The following is a 16,845-nucleotide window of genomic DNA, read 5'->3' as shown; positions in this document are numbered from 1 at the left end:
CGATAGCTGACGACTCTCATCATGCGGCCATGTGAATAACTTGTGACTCTCATCATATGGCGAGGTCGATAGCTGATTACTCTCATCGTATGGCCATGTGAATAACTTATGTCTCTCATCATATGGCGAGGTCGATAGCTGATTACTCTCATCGTATGGCCATGTGAATAACTTGTGACTCTCATCATATGGCGAGGTCGATATCTGGTTAATATTTGGTGATTGTCGTCATATGACTAGGTCGCATAGTCCAGATAAATAGCCACTGACTCACATCAAATAGTCCAGATAAATGGCCAGTGAATCACATCGAATAGTTCAGATTACTGTCCAGTGACTCACGCCCAATGGTTAATGGCCAGTGACTGACGTCGAATGGACCAGATATATGGCCAGTGACTCCCATCGAATAGTTCAGATTACGGTCCAGTGACTCACGCCCAATGGTCCAGATTAATGACCAGTGACTCACATCGAATGGTCCCGATAAATGGCCAGTGACTCAGATCGAATAGTTCAGATTACTGTCCAGTGACTCATGCCCAATGGTCCAAATTAATGGCCAGTGACTCACATCGAATGGTCCAGATAAATGGCCAGTAACTCACGTCGAATGGTCTAGATAAATGGCCAGTGACTCACATCGAATAGTTCAGATTACTGTCCAGTGACTCACGCCCAATGGACCAGATTAATGGCCAGTGACTCACATCGAATAGTCCAGATAAATGGCCAGTGACTCACGTCGAATGGTCCAGATAAATAGCCAGTGACTCACACCGAATAGTCCGAATAAATAGCCAGTGACTCACATCGAATAGTCCAGATAAATAGCCAGTGACTCACATCGAATAGTCCAGATAAATGGCCAGTGACTCACGTCAAATGGTCCAGATAAATAGCCAGTGACTGACGTCGAATAGTCCAGATAAATAGCCAGTGACTCAAACCGAATAGTCCGAATAAATAGCCAGTGACTCACATCGAATAGTCCAGATAAATAGCCAGTGACTCACATCGAATAGTCCAGATAAATGGCAAGTGACTCACGTCGAATGGTTCAGATAAATCGTGAGTGACTCACGTCGAATAGTTCAGAAAAATGGCCAGTGACTCACATCGAATGGTCCAAATTAATTGCCAGTGACTGACATCAAATGATCCAAATAAATTGCCAGTGATTCATGTAGAATGGTCCAGATAAATGACCAGTGTCTCACATCGAATAGTCCAGATTAATGGCCAGTGACTCAAATCGAATGGTCCAGATAAATTGCCCGTGACTCGCGTCGAATGGTCCAGATAAATTGCCAGTGACTCGCGTCGAATGGTCCAGATAAATGGCCAGTGACGCACGTCAAATGGTCTACATTAATTGCCAGTGACTGACATCGAATGATCCAAATAAATTGCCAGTGATTCTTGTCGAATGGTCCAGATAAATGACCAGTGTCTCACATCAAATAGTCCAGATTAATGGCCAGTGACTCAAATCGAATGGTCCAGATAAATTGCCAGTGACTCGCGTCGAATGGTCCAGATAAATAGCCAGTGACTCACATCGAATAGTCCAGATTAATGGCCAGTGACTCACATCGAATAGTCCAGATAAATAGCCAGTGACTCACGTCGAATGGTCCAGATAAATGACCAGTGACTCACATCGAATAGTCCAGATAAATGGCCAGTGACTCAGATCGAATAGTTCAGATTACTGTCCAGTGACTCACGCCCAATGGTCCAGATTAATGGCCAGTGACTCACGTCGAATGGTCCAGATAAATGACCAGTGACTCACATCGAATAGTCCGGATAAATGGCCAGTGACTCAGATCGAATAGTTCAGATTACTGTCCAGTGACTCACGCCCAATGGTCTAGATTAATGGCCAGTGACTCACATCGAATGGTCCAGATAAATAGCCAGTAACTCACTTCGAATGTCCAGATAAATGGCCAGTGACTCACATCAAATAGTCCAGATAAATGGCCAGTGACTCACGTCGAATGGTCAAGATAAATAGCCAGTGACTGACGTCGAATGGTCCAGATAAATAGCCAGTGACTCACACCGAATAGTCCGAATAAATAGCCAGTGACTCACATCGAATAGTCAAGATACATGTAAATGGCAAGTGACTCACGTCGAATGGTCCAGATAAATAGCCAGTGACTCACATCGAATAGTCCAGATTAATGGCCAGTGACTCACATCGAATAGTCCAGATAAATAGCCATGGACTCACGTCGAATGGTGCAGATAAATCGGGAGTGACTCACGTCGAATAGTCCAGATAAATGGCCAGTGACTCACATCGAATAGTCAAGATAAATGGCAAGTGACTCACGTCGAATGGTCCAGATAAATAGCCAGTGACTCACATCGAATAGTCCAGATTAATGGCCAGTGACTTACATCGAATAGTCCAGATAAATAGCCATGGACTCACGTCGAATGGTGCAGATAAATCGGGAGTGACTCATGTCGAATAGTCCAGATAAATGGCCAGTAACTCACATCGAATGGTCCACATTAATTGCTAGTGACTGATATCGAATGATCCAAATAAATTGCCAGTGATTCATGTAGAATGGTCCAGATAAATGACCAGTGTCTCACATCGAATAGTCCAGATAAATGGCCAGTGACTCAAATCGAATGGTCCAGATAAATTGCCAGTGACTCGCGTCGAATGGTCCAGATAAATTGCCAGTGACTCGCGTCGAATGGTCCAGATAAATGGCCAGTGACTCAAATCGAATGGTCCAGATAAATTGCCAGTGACTCGCATCGAATGGTCCAGATAAATAGCCAGTGACTCACATCGAATAGTCCAGATTAATGGCCAGTGACTCACATCGAATAGTCCAGATAAATAGCCATGGACTCACGTCGAATGGTGCAGATAAATCGTGAGTGACTCACGTCGAATAGTCCAGATAAATGGCCAGTAACTCACATCGAATGGTCCACATTAATTGCCAGTGATTCATGTCGAATGGTCCAGATAAATGACCAGTGTTTCACATCGAATAGTCCAGATTAATGGCCAGTGACTCAAATCGAATGGTCCAGATAAATTGCCAGTGACTCGCGTCGAATGGTCCAGATAAATAGCCAGTGACTCACATCGAATAGTCCAGATTAATGACCAGTGTTTCACATCAAATAGTCCAGATTAATGGCCAGTGACTCAAATCGAATGGTCCAGATAAATTGCCAGTGACTCGCGTCGAATGGTCCAGATAAATAGCCAGTGACTCACATCGAATAGTTCAGATTAATGGCCAGTGACTCACATCGAATAGTCCAGATAAATAGCCATGGACTCACGTCGAATGGTGCAGATAAATCGTGAGTGACTCACGTCGAATAGTCCAGATAAATGGCCAGTAACTCACATCGAATGGTCCACATTAATTGCCAGTGACTGACATCGAATGATCCAAATAAATTGCCAGTGATTCATGTAGAATGGTCCAGATAAATGACCAGTGTCTCACATCGAATAGTCCAGATAAATGGCCAGTGACGCAAATCGAATGGTCCAGATAAATAGCCAGTGACTCACGTCGAATGGTCCAGATAAATCGTCAGTGACTCACGTCGAATAATCCAGATAAATGGCCAGTAACTCACATCGAATGGTCCACATTAATTGCCAGTGACTGACATCGAATGATCCAAATAAATTGCCAGTGATTCATGTAGAATGGTCCAGATAAATGACCAGTGTCTCACATCGAATAGTCCAGATTAATGGCCAGTGACTCAAATCTAATGGTCCAGATAAATTGCCAGTGACTCGCATCGAATGGTCCAGATAAATTGCCAGCGACTCGCGTCGAATAGTCCAGATAAATGGCCAGTGACGCATGTCGAATGGTCCAGATAAATGGCCAGTGACTCACATCGAATAGTTCTGATTACGGTCCAGTGACTCACGCCAAATGGTCCAGATTAATGGCCAGTGACTCACATCGAATAGTCCGGATAAATGGCCAGTGACTCACGTCGAATGGTCAAGATAAATAGCCAGTGACTGACGTCGAATGGTCCAGATAAATAGCCAGTGACTCACACCGAATAGTCCGAATAAATAGCCAGTGACTCACATTGAATAGTCCAGATAAATAGCCAGTGACTCACATCGAATGGTTCAGATAAAAAGCCAGTGACTCACATCGAATGGTCCACATTAATTGCCAGTGACTGACATCGAATGATACAAATAAATTGCCAGTGATTCATGTCGAATGGTCCAGATAAATGACCAGTGTCTCACATCGAATAGTCCAGATTAATGGCCAGTGACTCAAATCGAATGGTCCAGATAAATTGCCAGTGACTCGCGCCGAATCGTCCAGATAAATGGCCAGTGACTCACATCGAATAGTCCAGAATAATGGCCAGTGATTCACGTCGAATGGTCCAAATTAATGGCCAGTGACTCACATCGAATAGTCCAGATAAATAGCCAAACACTCAAATCGAATAGTCTAGATAAATGGACAGTAACTCATGTCCAATGGTCCAGATTAATGGCCAGTGACTGACATCGAATGGTCCAGATAAATTGCCAGTGACTCGCGTCGAATGGTCCAGATAAATGGACAGTGACGCACATCGAATAGTCCAGGTTAATGGCCAGTGACGCACATCGAATGGTCCAGATAAATTGCCAGGGTCCCAGGTCCAGAAAAAATGGTCAGTAGTCAGTGATTTCCCTTGAATGGTCAATTGCCGTCATCAAAAGTCCCAGGTCAACTGTCAGTGAATAATGAAGTTGGACACATGTAAATTGTCGACGAATACACCATACACAAACAAGTTACATTATCTAGTAAAATAACTTGAATGCTACACGTGTCTGGTGAAGGACATGCCCAATACCTGATGGAATACACAATTTGGCATAATAACATAAACAAACCAATTACTGTAGATGAAAAACGTAATAGCCTATTTAAATTATTCACAAGAAGTTAATTTTATTACAGAAGTCGTCACATGACGTTTGCGTTTACCTCATTCCTGTTGACTGTGGGTAAATCGCTCAAATAAACTCAAAAAATATTCTATATAATTTAAAGTGATACAGATGTCGTAATTATCAAATATGCATTAATAAAGAATGGCAGTGACTGGAGTTAAATTGTCAGTGAAATGTATTCAGCCCAAGACTAATACTGTTAGTAGATGCAGTAGTCACTGAATGACAATTAATGATCCGTTGAAGAGAACAAGATCCATCTCGTCGTAATGTGTTCATCATATGTTATTTCAATGGTTATTCGCTGGTATCACTAATGTAACATTTCCCATGCCAGTACACTGTGTAACTATTCAAATTTCAATGGTATAGCTGTGAGCCGTTATTTGTTGTTGTTTCTCAATAGGGTTCACGTCATGGAAATCGAATGAAACTTATGTCGATCAGTGAAATGCAACTAAAAACTACTCTGTGAAGCGCTCCGGTAAACCACTTCACATTGTTGGTATTAGACTCAATGAATAGTAACATTGCAACAAACATTGCACTATATTACACAGATTTGGCTATAGCAGATAGTAAGATGATCGTCTGACTGGAATTATTTGTTATTTTATAGAAATCATTTTTTTTTCTATTAACGTCTCCATGTCTCTGGCTGAGTAATCATTGTCAGGGGACACGTAAATCATCCTTCTATATTATAAACGAAGGGATATTCATATTACGTTATCACAATACTAAATCGAATCGATCTTTCATTTTTTATTCAAACTAATTAATATATGGTAGTTGTTATGTAATGTGTATAAGCTTTTAATTTCATATATACTCATTTGCATACAAATCACAATATAGAAGTGACACACACCAGTATATTAGTCACAATCACGACGATCAGGGTCAGTGTATTCGACACATTTAGAAAGATCATACAGTGGTGGTAGATTTGAGACGATATCTTAAGTGGAATGGCTATAAAACCGTGTCTATAAATCGTAAAGATGACTTGGCTTTAAAATGCACGGATTGTGTGACCGCTTGCAGGGAGGAATTAATTGATCAAGAACATCGACAAGTCTTATTTAGAGTCAATCGTCTTCATGTATTTGAACAATATTTATTGTGTCCATTATTTAATATCTTTTCTGGGTCAAGATAAAAGACTGTATATTCTTGCTACCAAACCAATGTATACGTTTCTCAAGTAATTTGCTCTTCATTACAGTTTATTGAATTTGAAGTCTTGAAAAAGAAATCATTTCTCCAAGTCGATAGCTGGATCATCTACAATACGACAACATAGTGTATCTGCCACCGCGATCTGATCGAAACTATACGTATTGTATAGTTTCGAGATGTACATTTAAATGTGAAATGCGCATCACTGATTAGCAATTATAATTACATAATCTCTTGTTTCACGTGTGCTTGAAACGAATAATTTTGTCTCTGGATGAATTAATGGTTAGGATATGACAGCACGTCCCAATGCGGATTGTCAGCGGTGTAATTGCATAGATGTGATGAATTCATATATGGAGTAGTGTGCATCCTTGCGAACATCTGATGAGCACTACAATATCGTCGTCTCCAGGTAGATACTAGTAATATATCAGTATATCTAATCTTCAAGAATGACACAACAGGTGGAGCAATTGTTTATAAATCAGAATGACGAGGAACAATGGAACCATGGCAACAAAATGAAGACCTGGAAGAAAACATCGATAACATTGGGAATGAGAATGCGGCGTAGTATGAGACGGGTTAAAACAGTGAGTAGCAATGTTTTTTCTACGCGATAGAGATATTATTACATTGCAATCAGATGAAAGGAAATTATTTTAATGAATAGTTATTAATTGGAATAACTTATAAATGCAGATCGTGGCTGATGTTTTCTAAGTAAAGTTGTACATCCTATGTTAATTATAATTATAATTGTGCATAGTTACATATATATATATATATATATATATATATATATATATATATATATATATATATATATATATATATATATATATATATATATATATATATATATATATATGTAAGAGGTCAGGGTACATTCTGAAGTCTAAGGCTGTCTTTTAAAGCAAGATTCGCATATTTGATTAATACAAATTACATTACAATATACCATTTTGAATTTGCTGTGTAATTGTCCTGCAGCATTGTGGGTAAATATAACAACGTGCTATGTGTTGTAAACTGCAATACTATTTGATTATACACATATGGAATTTGGAATCACTGAACAACATTTCATCGCACCATTAACCGTGCATTGTACATTAAAATATTGCATCAGCCATTGTTTCACCGCATATATTTTTTGACGAAAATGAAATAATTTAACATTCGCATGTTGCAATATGCCCAAGTGACCACAATATGTGTTCAGTTTTCTTGTTTATTTTGTAAATATGTTTATATCTAATCAATGAATATGTTTTAATGATAATTAAATAACACATGTAGATGGTTTACATTTATTAGAAATAACGAGAAATATATGTTGTTCACCAGATGAGCACACATATCTATACTCAGTAGCAGCATTAAGAATTTTAAGATAACAAAGATAACAGATAATTATAGGATAAAGATCAATTGTTAAAAACAAGTTTCTATACATCATTTAGATGCAAAACAACAACATCATAACTGAATAATAACCGTCCATACCCCATTTACATGCAACACAGATATTATCGTAATAAGACGAGTGAAATGATTTTCCATTCTGCTGATCAAAAATGCCGAATTCGATAAAAAAAAGTAGTTTATTTATTTTAAAACATGCGACTGTATGACATGTGTAATAGGCAATGTTGACTTTTCACGCCCCCTAAAAAATGACAATCGGCTAAATGAAACTGTGTCATCGCGAAATTGTAACTTCTGGTGAGCTGACAATGCATCACGCATATAATATAGCTATTCGCCCAGGAGACAGTAATTACCGTTCTCGTATTATATGTGAATGCTACCTCAGCTTCACTGCCTGCTTTCGACGTCAGAAGATGTTTCTTCGGTTGTTTCTTTCTCGGTAGATGTCATCATCACTAACACGGATGTTGAATTTAAGTATGAAGTTTCGAATGCCATCTTATCATTAAGATTTAAAATTAATAGCAGTGACCTAAATCTAAAGCACTTCACAAGTGATACACCGTCAACCAGTTCATTACACATTGTAGCAATTTTACGCCCATTTCATGTACAAGATATTTCAATTCGCAGTGTTAAAAAATCACACAGGGCCATTAGGACAAGAAATTATCATTTCCTTTTTTGAATAATGTCAGTATGCCCATCAAACACAAAAATGTGCATTGAATATGAATTCCGTTGACCCTCTTCTCTTAATAACCATGTATATATATGTAGCTTCAAGGTAACATACATTGTGTGACAATACATCATGTTATACGAGTTTATATATACATGCAACGTGATTACTTTTAAATAAAAAAGCCAACTTGGTATATATTGTAATATAAATAGCCCAGATGCGTTGCGCGATTTGTGACCAAATATCCAATATATCCATGATTGTAATTTTCAGATTGAAAGATAGATTAAAGCCCTGAAAATGAATGACAGAGAAAAATGTGACACAACAGTTACATGTAATACCTGTAGCAGGCGCTGCCTTATGGATCGTATAATGTTTATGTTATGACATTCTGTTTACTTCTTTATGTACTACTAATACAAACAGATAAATTAATAAAATGGTCTAGTAAACAGAAGAAATACAATAATATGTAGCTTATTGAGAAAAAAATGATTGATATCAGTCACTGACTGAGTAGAACAGGGGGCACTATACTCACTATATACTGTTGTGGTTAATCGCGGTAGTGCGGCATTCTGTCACGTGGTATACCTTGGGTCGGTTTGATATTTGAAAGATGACAAACACTCACACTCAAAAACAATTTTAATTTCCAATTTCAATTAATCGATCGCTAAATTAAAATCACGTTGTAAAGTAATACCTGTAGCAAGCGCTGCCTTATGGATCGTATAATGTTTATGTTATGACATTCTGATTACTTCTTTATGTAATACTAATACAAACAGATAAATTAATAAAATGGTCTAGTAAACAGAAGAAATACAATAATATGTAGCTTATTGAGAAAAAAATGATTGACATCAGTCACTGACTGAGTAGAACAGGGGGCACTATACTCACTATATACTGTTGTGGTTATTCGCGGTAGTGCGGCATTCTGTCACGTGGTATACCTTTGATCGGATTGATATTCGAAAGTTGACACTCAGAAACAATTTTAATCGATCGCTAAATTAAAATCACGTTGTAAAGTAAAGAACACACGTTCTTATATATTTTGTTCTCGTGGATTGAAAACCTGAGTGGTTGATTGAAATTCTGTTTTATAGTAACTGCAATAGAATGGTTTTTTTATTACGTAAATGGGAACACAAACATATAAACAAGTGTTTATAGTTCATGTGGAAAAATAATTGAACGGAAAATTGGGACGGTTATCAGCAGGGTATATACCGGCCTGAGATATGAACCCCGAATATAAAAAAAAATACTAGTATCCTATTTTGACTTCATGTCATAAATTATATTTGTTCCATGTACCAAGGTACACATTACAATGTTTGAACAGTGTTATCATTTGTCATTGATGTTTAGATGCGCGGCATGGACAGATTAAAGCGCGGTGGTCGTCGCGCTGCGCATGTGCGACATTTGTGTCAACAACAACAAAATGAATATACATGTTTATAAAATCAAGGCATTTTCTTTCAATGATTTGTCAGATTTTATAGACATGCCATCATTAAGTATTACAAATACAATAACAAAAAGTAATTTGTGGCTTGTTGTAGTGCGTTAGACCGTTTATGCGTTAGTTTGTTTATGTTTGGTCTGAAGTTATTGTAGTTGGCGTGGAACTTGCTGTCAAGAAACAAACTCGAGAGCAGTTTTGCTTAGATTTTACCCAGCATGCTTTGGGAATTTTTAGTTGTTGCCTTGTTTTTCATATTAGATAAAAAAAATCGGTTTCATTGACTAAGCCACAGTTAATGCTCTGCTTTCTGACAAGCCAATTTTTAAATGATGACACAACAATGTTTTATCAGTGGCATTAGCGGCTTTAGGGCTGAGCTTTGACCTTTGACCTTACATATATTTTCAATATGGCGATCATGTATACACGGATTGTGTCGTCGTTCCGAATTCATACATGAATTATTAATATCGTCACTGAACCTCGCATTGGGATGACCTGAATTAACAGTCAGCGAATGAACTAAATTTGGCTTTTGAGTTTCTATGAAAATATTTAACCAGAAATCCCCAAATTAGTGGATGTTGTTGCAGCCATCGAACCACCGCGCCAATCCCCCAGCTACGCAAACCACGAAAAGTGTTTCACTACCGGTCCGATATACATTCTGTTTTTTAATAGGTTCTGACTAGTCGTCGTGTAAAGATAATGGCAACCTCAATTGCGTGTCGACTTCTTTTTGTTGTATTACTTCCCTGTTCGCTGTTAGCTGGTAAGTTGAAATATTTATTTCTGATTTCAAGCACTCAGTCGGTATGATATTAGTCATATGATACTGTCACTCACGACTCATCCTGTTATTTGTCTGTGCACTGCTCGTTCACCGTGGTACCATTTTCATGCTGAAAAGTCGAATACTTGTTCACACTTTAATTAAAAGATACTCATGGTACGATTATATTAATTAACACATAATAATTAACATGATTAGAATTTTGAAGACAAACATGTACATCTCAGGCTGTATAACATTGTCTATGATTACATGATCAAAATCTGCATGAAATTGCCTATTCTATTTTCATGCACAAACATTTTACATATACAGTATGTGTCATTATTGCTCCTCTCACCAGAAACTAAGGATATATATTTCCAGTTTCCAATGACAGCTATAAATGGACGACAGCAGTCACTGGTCGTCACTGTCACCAGCCATTCTGACATTATTTCAAAATGTTCCAATGACTTTTAGAATGCATGACTAAATAAAGTACTAGTACCCTGTTTGTCATGATTTCAAGTAAATCATGTAGCAAAGTCTTGATTTTATATAATTGTCTATTGTTATTGTGAGTGCAAACTATAATAATAATATTTATTAGACACATAAAATCCCTAGGAAAGGACAAAAAAATGTATTTATTTATTTATTTATTTATTTATTTATTTATTTATTTATTTACTCACTCACTCCCCAGAGAGTGGCAATGGTTACAGATATTAGTAAAAGTATACAGTATTAATACACAAATAAGGAAGTAATAATTAAATAAAATAAAATAAAATAAAAAATAAACTAATTTACAAAAACAGAATATTAATGGAGAAAAAAAAAATAATAAAACAACTCCTTCAATTAATCCAAAATTTGTCTAATTTCAAAGCACTTGTTGATATACTGTGCTACCTGGATGACAATATACCGGTAAAACAAATCAAAAAAATAAATAAAAATAAAAACAATTTGCAACCAATGGTGAATACAGAATAGAAAACAATCTCTATATGCAGTTGCAGTTATTTCAAGCACAGGAACCTGACAATTGTGATATGACCAAGATCTGTAGGAAAATATTGACTGAAAAATATTTGTTTTGTTCTACTTTTGACCACTGCACAGCCACTAAAACTGCCCCACCCCACCCCACCCTTGACACAAAAAATGTTTTTGTATTATACAGTGTAAGCCTTTAACAGGCTCAAGTCAAGTAGTCATATAAACAGTAACACTAAAAAGGAATGGACATTTGACATGCTAGTAAATTGTTATGAGCATTCTGTGACTGATATAGTGACTGATGCTTCAAAACAGTAGTGCAGTTCATATACAATTCAAATTTCAAATGCACTTTTTACTAAATCATGTATTCCATTCACTGAAGAATATGTCATGCTACATTTATTGCAACTTTGCAATGTCATCCAGATACTACAGTTTGTTTTAATGCATGTTCATGATTGATCCAATAATGGAAATACACTGGTAATTTGTTTGTGGTAGTATTTCATCATGTCTTCACAGTTGACATTGCACTGTAACAGTGAAAACAAATATTTTTCAGCCAATATTTTTGCTATGGATCTCCAAGTTATATCAGAAGTTTAAGAATTGTCAAATCTCTTTGATTTCAAGTTGTGGAATAATTACATTGATTGTAACATTATTTTTTTTATATTTTAAAATAAACTTTTGAAAAATTTTTAACTGACACTTATTACCTGCTATGATACTATTTAATTTTAACTTTAGTTCTCTATTTAAAATTATGCATGTTAAAAATACTGGTACGAGGCAAATGCTTGTTTTATGGCTTAATGAGTAGTGGTCGCTGCAGTTTTGACACTGCTGGTACACTGTTGAACTTTGTAGTTGAGAGGGCTCTATTAAAAATGCATTGTGTTTAGATAATATGCTCCAAGGCAAACTTATTGGGCATCAAAGCAGTTGCCTTCAATGCTTCTGTGAAGTTCAAGCCCTGAGTGTCTATTGTAATCTGTGATGCCATTGATCAGAAACAATTTTGTTTGACACATGCATTGGAACTTCTGAAAAATGTGATCATCATCATCACATATCATCATACATATACATCAAAGTTGCATACCATATCTTATTGTATCTTGTATCTTACAAATCTTTATTGAAATTGATTATCAGTGCTTACATGGATCTAGGCCAACTGTCTCCCCAATAGTTAGGGAATATGTAAGAACCATCTAACTGCATGTAATGTAGTTTATAAATATTGTGCAATTTTAGTTCTTTTCTAAAATCAACAATTTTGTTGTTGGTTCAATGATACCATTATATTACACCCTGCAATTTTGTGTGTATTTGAACTTTATTTATGCTAGGCAGTTACTAATATTTAGGTGATTGTGTAAACACAAAATAAAGTAATACATTTTTATTAGCAATCAAAGTAAGTACTAGTAACCTAAATAAATGCTATTCAAATAATATGCTCCTATAATTAATGCTGATTGGAAAGACCATGGTATCAGTAAATCATTTTCACTCTATTTCGTAATATGTTTTGTGAAAATTCCATTGTACATCTCTATAATCATGTTTTATCCTCTCTTGCTGCATTGTATGTTATAAATAAACTGTGATAATTTTCATGCATGCGTAATTTTATTATTCAATATGTTGTGATCCACAATATGGATGTAAATCAAAAAGAAAGTGTGTCATTATAACCATCATGATTATTTATTATTTTTGACCTGCAGTAAATTTAAAATAGATTTGAATTATATGTGTATTGTCATTGATACATGCTTTGTCATTGAGAACAGATCTGCTGTTGTTGTTGTTTATATGCATGTAAAACATAGAAGCTTAACTGCATGTGGATGTAAATAGAAGTACTAGTTATTACCAGTATGGTGTACCGGTATATATTTAATCTGCTCCAGTATGACATCATCTAGGTGCATCTAGGGAGTCATATCTTTATTATTGACCTGATGTGTGGCTTACTCATGTTTAGTGTGTTGGCTTAGCATCAGAGAGATATTACACAATTGACTACTGTGTTTAGCTGTACAAAAAATATGCTAAAATGAAGAGACATCATTTTAGTATAGCTAGAATGGTGGGGTAACCTGTCAATCACCTGTTTAGGTTTAATACCTTGCAGTGCGCTGAAGCTAAAAAAAAATGTACAAGTGAATAAATAAATAAATAAATAAATAAATAAATAAATAAATAAATAAATAAATAAATAAATATCTGTCCCTCAAGCCTGTACTCCTCAGTGTGTCTCATGAGTGAGGTATATTTTTAGCAAACATCTATAGGCCAAGATAAATTTATTATTTGTGACCTATGGATTGACCTCTGCATGTGGCTGGGTGTGTGTTCATTCACCCTTCAGTCTGTCCAGATCTGTATCTCAGGGAATGCTTTGGCTGATCACATTCAACCTTCACAAATACATCACATATTTTGTGCAACATATGCCTATCCATTGTTTCATGATCTGATTCAAGATGGCCGAATGGTGGTCATTTTTGCTCTAAAAATTTATAAAAATCATGCATTTTGGAACCGAATCATGATTGTGTATGGCTGGATTTGGATTTTGCAATTTTCTGCATATTACTCTTCTTTAAAAACAGATTGATGGTGAATTTAGTCTATATACTGTTGACTAATACTAAAAACAATTAATTATAGACAGATTTTGAAACAAAAAATTGTCACTGCTATATGTGGTAAAATATGCACAAACATCAAAAATGCACAAGTACCGGTATCATCCTTCATTGACAGAGGGCACCATTTCAGCCTAGTTTTATCCCAATCTGATTAAAATCTGATGTAGTGTACGGGCTTTAATTATTTTGGCTATAAACTTATTTTAATTTTAATTTTTATTACTTTTGTTATTAATGCCATTTTATTTTATTTTATTTTATTTTATTTTATTTTATTTTATTTTATTTTATTTTATTTTATTTTATTTTATTTTATTTTACTTTGATTTTGATTTTGTGATTTTTTTAATTCCGCCCTACCTACATCTGAGCCGATGCCTATGTAACGAGATTTCAACGAGACCCACTATCGACGATTTTAGTCAACGAATCACATACCTCCTTCTATAGCGCACATGATGACGTCACCGGGCGGAATCGGGTGGCAAACACACTCAAATAAAATGGCGGATTATACCGACCGAGAATAACACGGCTTTTCGGTAAGTTTATCATTGTCAAATGCAACGAAAGTCATTTTTATGTTAATATTGTGGCTCGAATGGTTCGACTTTAGATCGTTATTTTGCATAGTTGTTCTGGGAGTGACGATTTTTTTTCCGCCGTTTCGACCGAACACCAGTGTCTTTTTCCAGTCGCCTGCCCTGGAGACGGGTGATGTTTTGTTGAAGATCGGGCCAACATCGTCTACGGTATTGAAACCGTAGCTGTAAATATTCATCAAATTGTATCATCATTTTGTACATTATACAATAACTCTTTATTAAAGTAATTGAGCTGATTTGGACTGGAATAAAATATTTTTTATTTGGAACACATCGCAATTGATCAGGAAATATTTTTTTGCTCCAATTTTCTGCGTCGATGCCGTGGGCCGGTGACCGTTATACAATTTAAAATCAGTTTGCATTGTTTACTATAGCTGTTTACAGTGTTCTAATCATTACGATTTACTTATTTTGTTGCTTCCATTCTAGATAATTATGCTCAGTGATGTAAAATTGAAGCGATGACTGAATGAACGAACCTTGGTTGGCGAAGATGTATCTGGAAGTGTACACATTTGTTGGAAGTGAAAAAAATATTCAATGTAATGACAAAAATTGTAAAATGCTGTGGAATTTCTTTTGCAAATACAAATATACTAGCAATTTTCTATTAATGGTTTATTCAAGTGGGCAAAATATAATGTACAGAAAGATTGCCCGTAGAGTATCGCTACACTGAAAAGTAAGCAACCGACTGCCTGTATAAAAGGGGGCTGTGATTGGCTGTTACTTATGCGAGATTTGAACGGGACTTACATAGGCGTCGGATCAGATGTAGGTAGGGCAGAATTAAAAAAAAATCACAAAATCAAAATCAAAGTAAAATAATAAAATAAAAGGGCATTAACAACAAAAGTAATAAAAAATAAAATTAAAATAAGTTTATAGCCACAATAATTAAAGCCCGTACACTACATCAGATTTTAATCAGATTGGTTTTATCCAAGCTATTTCATTTCTCATGTTGATCAATAGAGGGCAGTCTGTTAGATGCTTTAACAAATGGCAGTTTTCTGCCTGTGTCAGTTGATGTACATACCGGTACATTATTGATTTTATTGCCACTATTTTTTGTATTTTTATATTGCCAGCTGCATGCCTATATTAAAGTTGCATGAAGACCATGAATATAAGTGTGCAACACACATGCTTGTTATTTTTAGTCAACTGGTGAAAATTTTTATATATTTGTCAGTTCCTTATTTTTATAGGTATTGTACATGTACTTATGTCATATCTTAGATGTGAATTGTCAATTAGATTATGCAGTTTCAGAGGACATGCACATAAGGATATGTGTGCCATTAAGGCTTTAAAAATCATGTGTACCTTACTACCGGGTTAACTGTGTCAAACACTAAGAAGTAATTCAAGTAGTGTCAATTTCTCATACTCATTGGCTTTGTGATTGTAACACAAGGTCTAATATTCTTATGTCAATAAAGTACAGTATGGAGACTCCATGTACCGGTATATCATTTACATGGAAGTTTGAAAATTTGATAAATATATAAAAAATGTTGGCCGACACTGATGATGGCAGATCATTCTAGTTGTTTTTCAAAATGGTATACAAATAAATCTTTGATCATTAATGTACTGGTGGTTAAGTCAATATCATTCAAAAACTATAGTTGGCCTGAATATGCATCAATCAATCAATCAATCAATTTATAAAGCACTAGAATCTTCACAACTACATATTGTTCAGTCATACATTATAGTAAGTGAGTTAGGTGCTGGTGGTACTTTACAATGAGTGAGTTAAGTGCTGAATGCTTGTGTGAAAACGAAGGCGTCAATCATAGGTTTCTGTCATAATTCAAGTGGTAAAGTGTTATACAGACTTGTGTGGTACTGCTTATGAGAATGCATGACCCCCAAGTGTTACAAGTCAAAAGGTTGAAGCATGCAACAGGCATTTGGTTGGATTTGATGTTGGATGTACCGGTAGTATGTTAGACTAATAACTAGATGAAAGACCATGGAGAGCTTTGTATGTAGTGCA

At 35.9% G+C, this 16,845-nt stretch overlaps 1 protein-coding gene and 1 long non-coding RNA gene across 3 annotated transcripts in view; both read left to right on the top strand.

Moving 5' to 3' along the window:
- The first annotated feature begins 10,195 nt into the window (after positions 1 to 10,195).
- Positions 10,196 to 16,845, top strand: part of LOC100372622 (piezo-type mechanosensitive ion channel component 2-like) — a 79,614-nt gene continuing 72,964 nt past the window's right edge. For both annotated transcript variants that reach the window (XM_085500321.1, XM_085500319.1), the window contains exon 1: positions 10,196 to 10,552. In XM_085500321.1, the coding sequence (XP_085356447.1) occupies positions 10,489 to 10,552 (64 nt within the window). In that variant the 5' untranslated portion in view covers positions 10,196 to 10,488. The remainder of the gene's footprint in view (positions 10,553 to 16,845) is intronic.
- LOC146742213 (uncharacterized) lies at positions 14,586 to 16,432 on the top strand. Its single transcript, XR_014929833.1, has 2 exons — positions 14,586 to 14,771; positions 15,267 to 16,432. It is a non-coding gene; the product is annotated as an uncharacterized LOC146742213 (long non-coding RNA).

The sequence above is a fragment of the Saccoglossus kowalevskii genome, chromosome 6, assembly GCF_978046115.1.
Source record: "Saccoglossus kowalevskii chromosome 6, keSacKowa6.1, whole genome shotgun sequence".
Classification (NCBI taxonomy): Eukaryota; Metazoa; Hemichordata; class Enteropneusta; family Harrimaniidae; genus Saccoglossus; species Saccoglossus kowalevskii.
The sequence above is the reverse complement of the archived record's forward strand: the minus strand, read 5'-3'. Positions and strand labels throughout refer to the sequence as shown.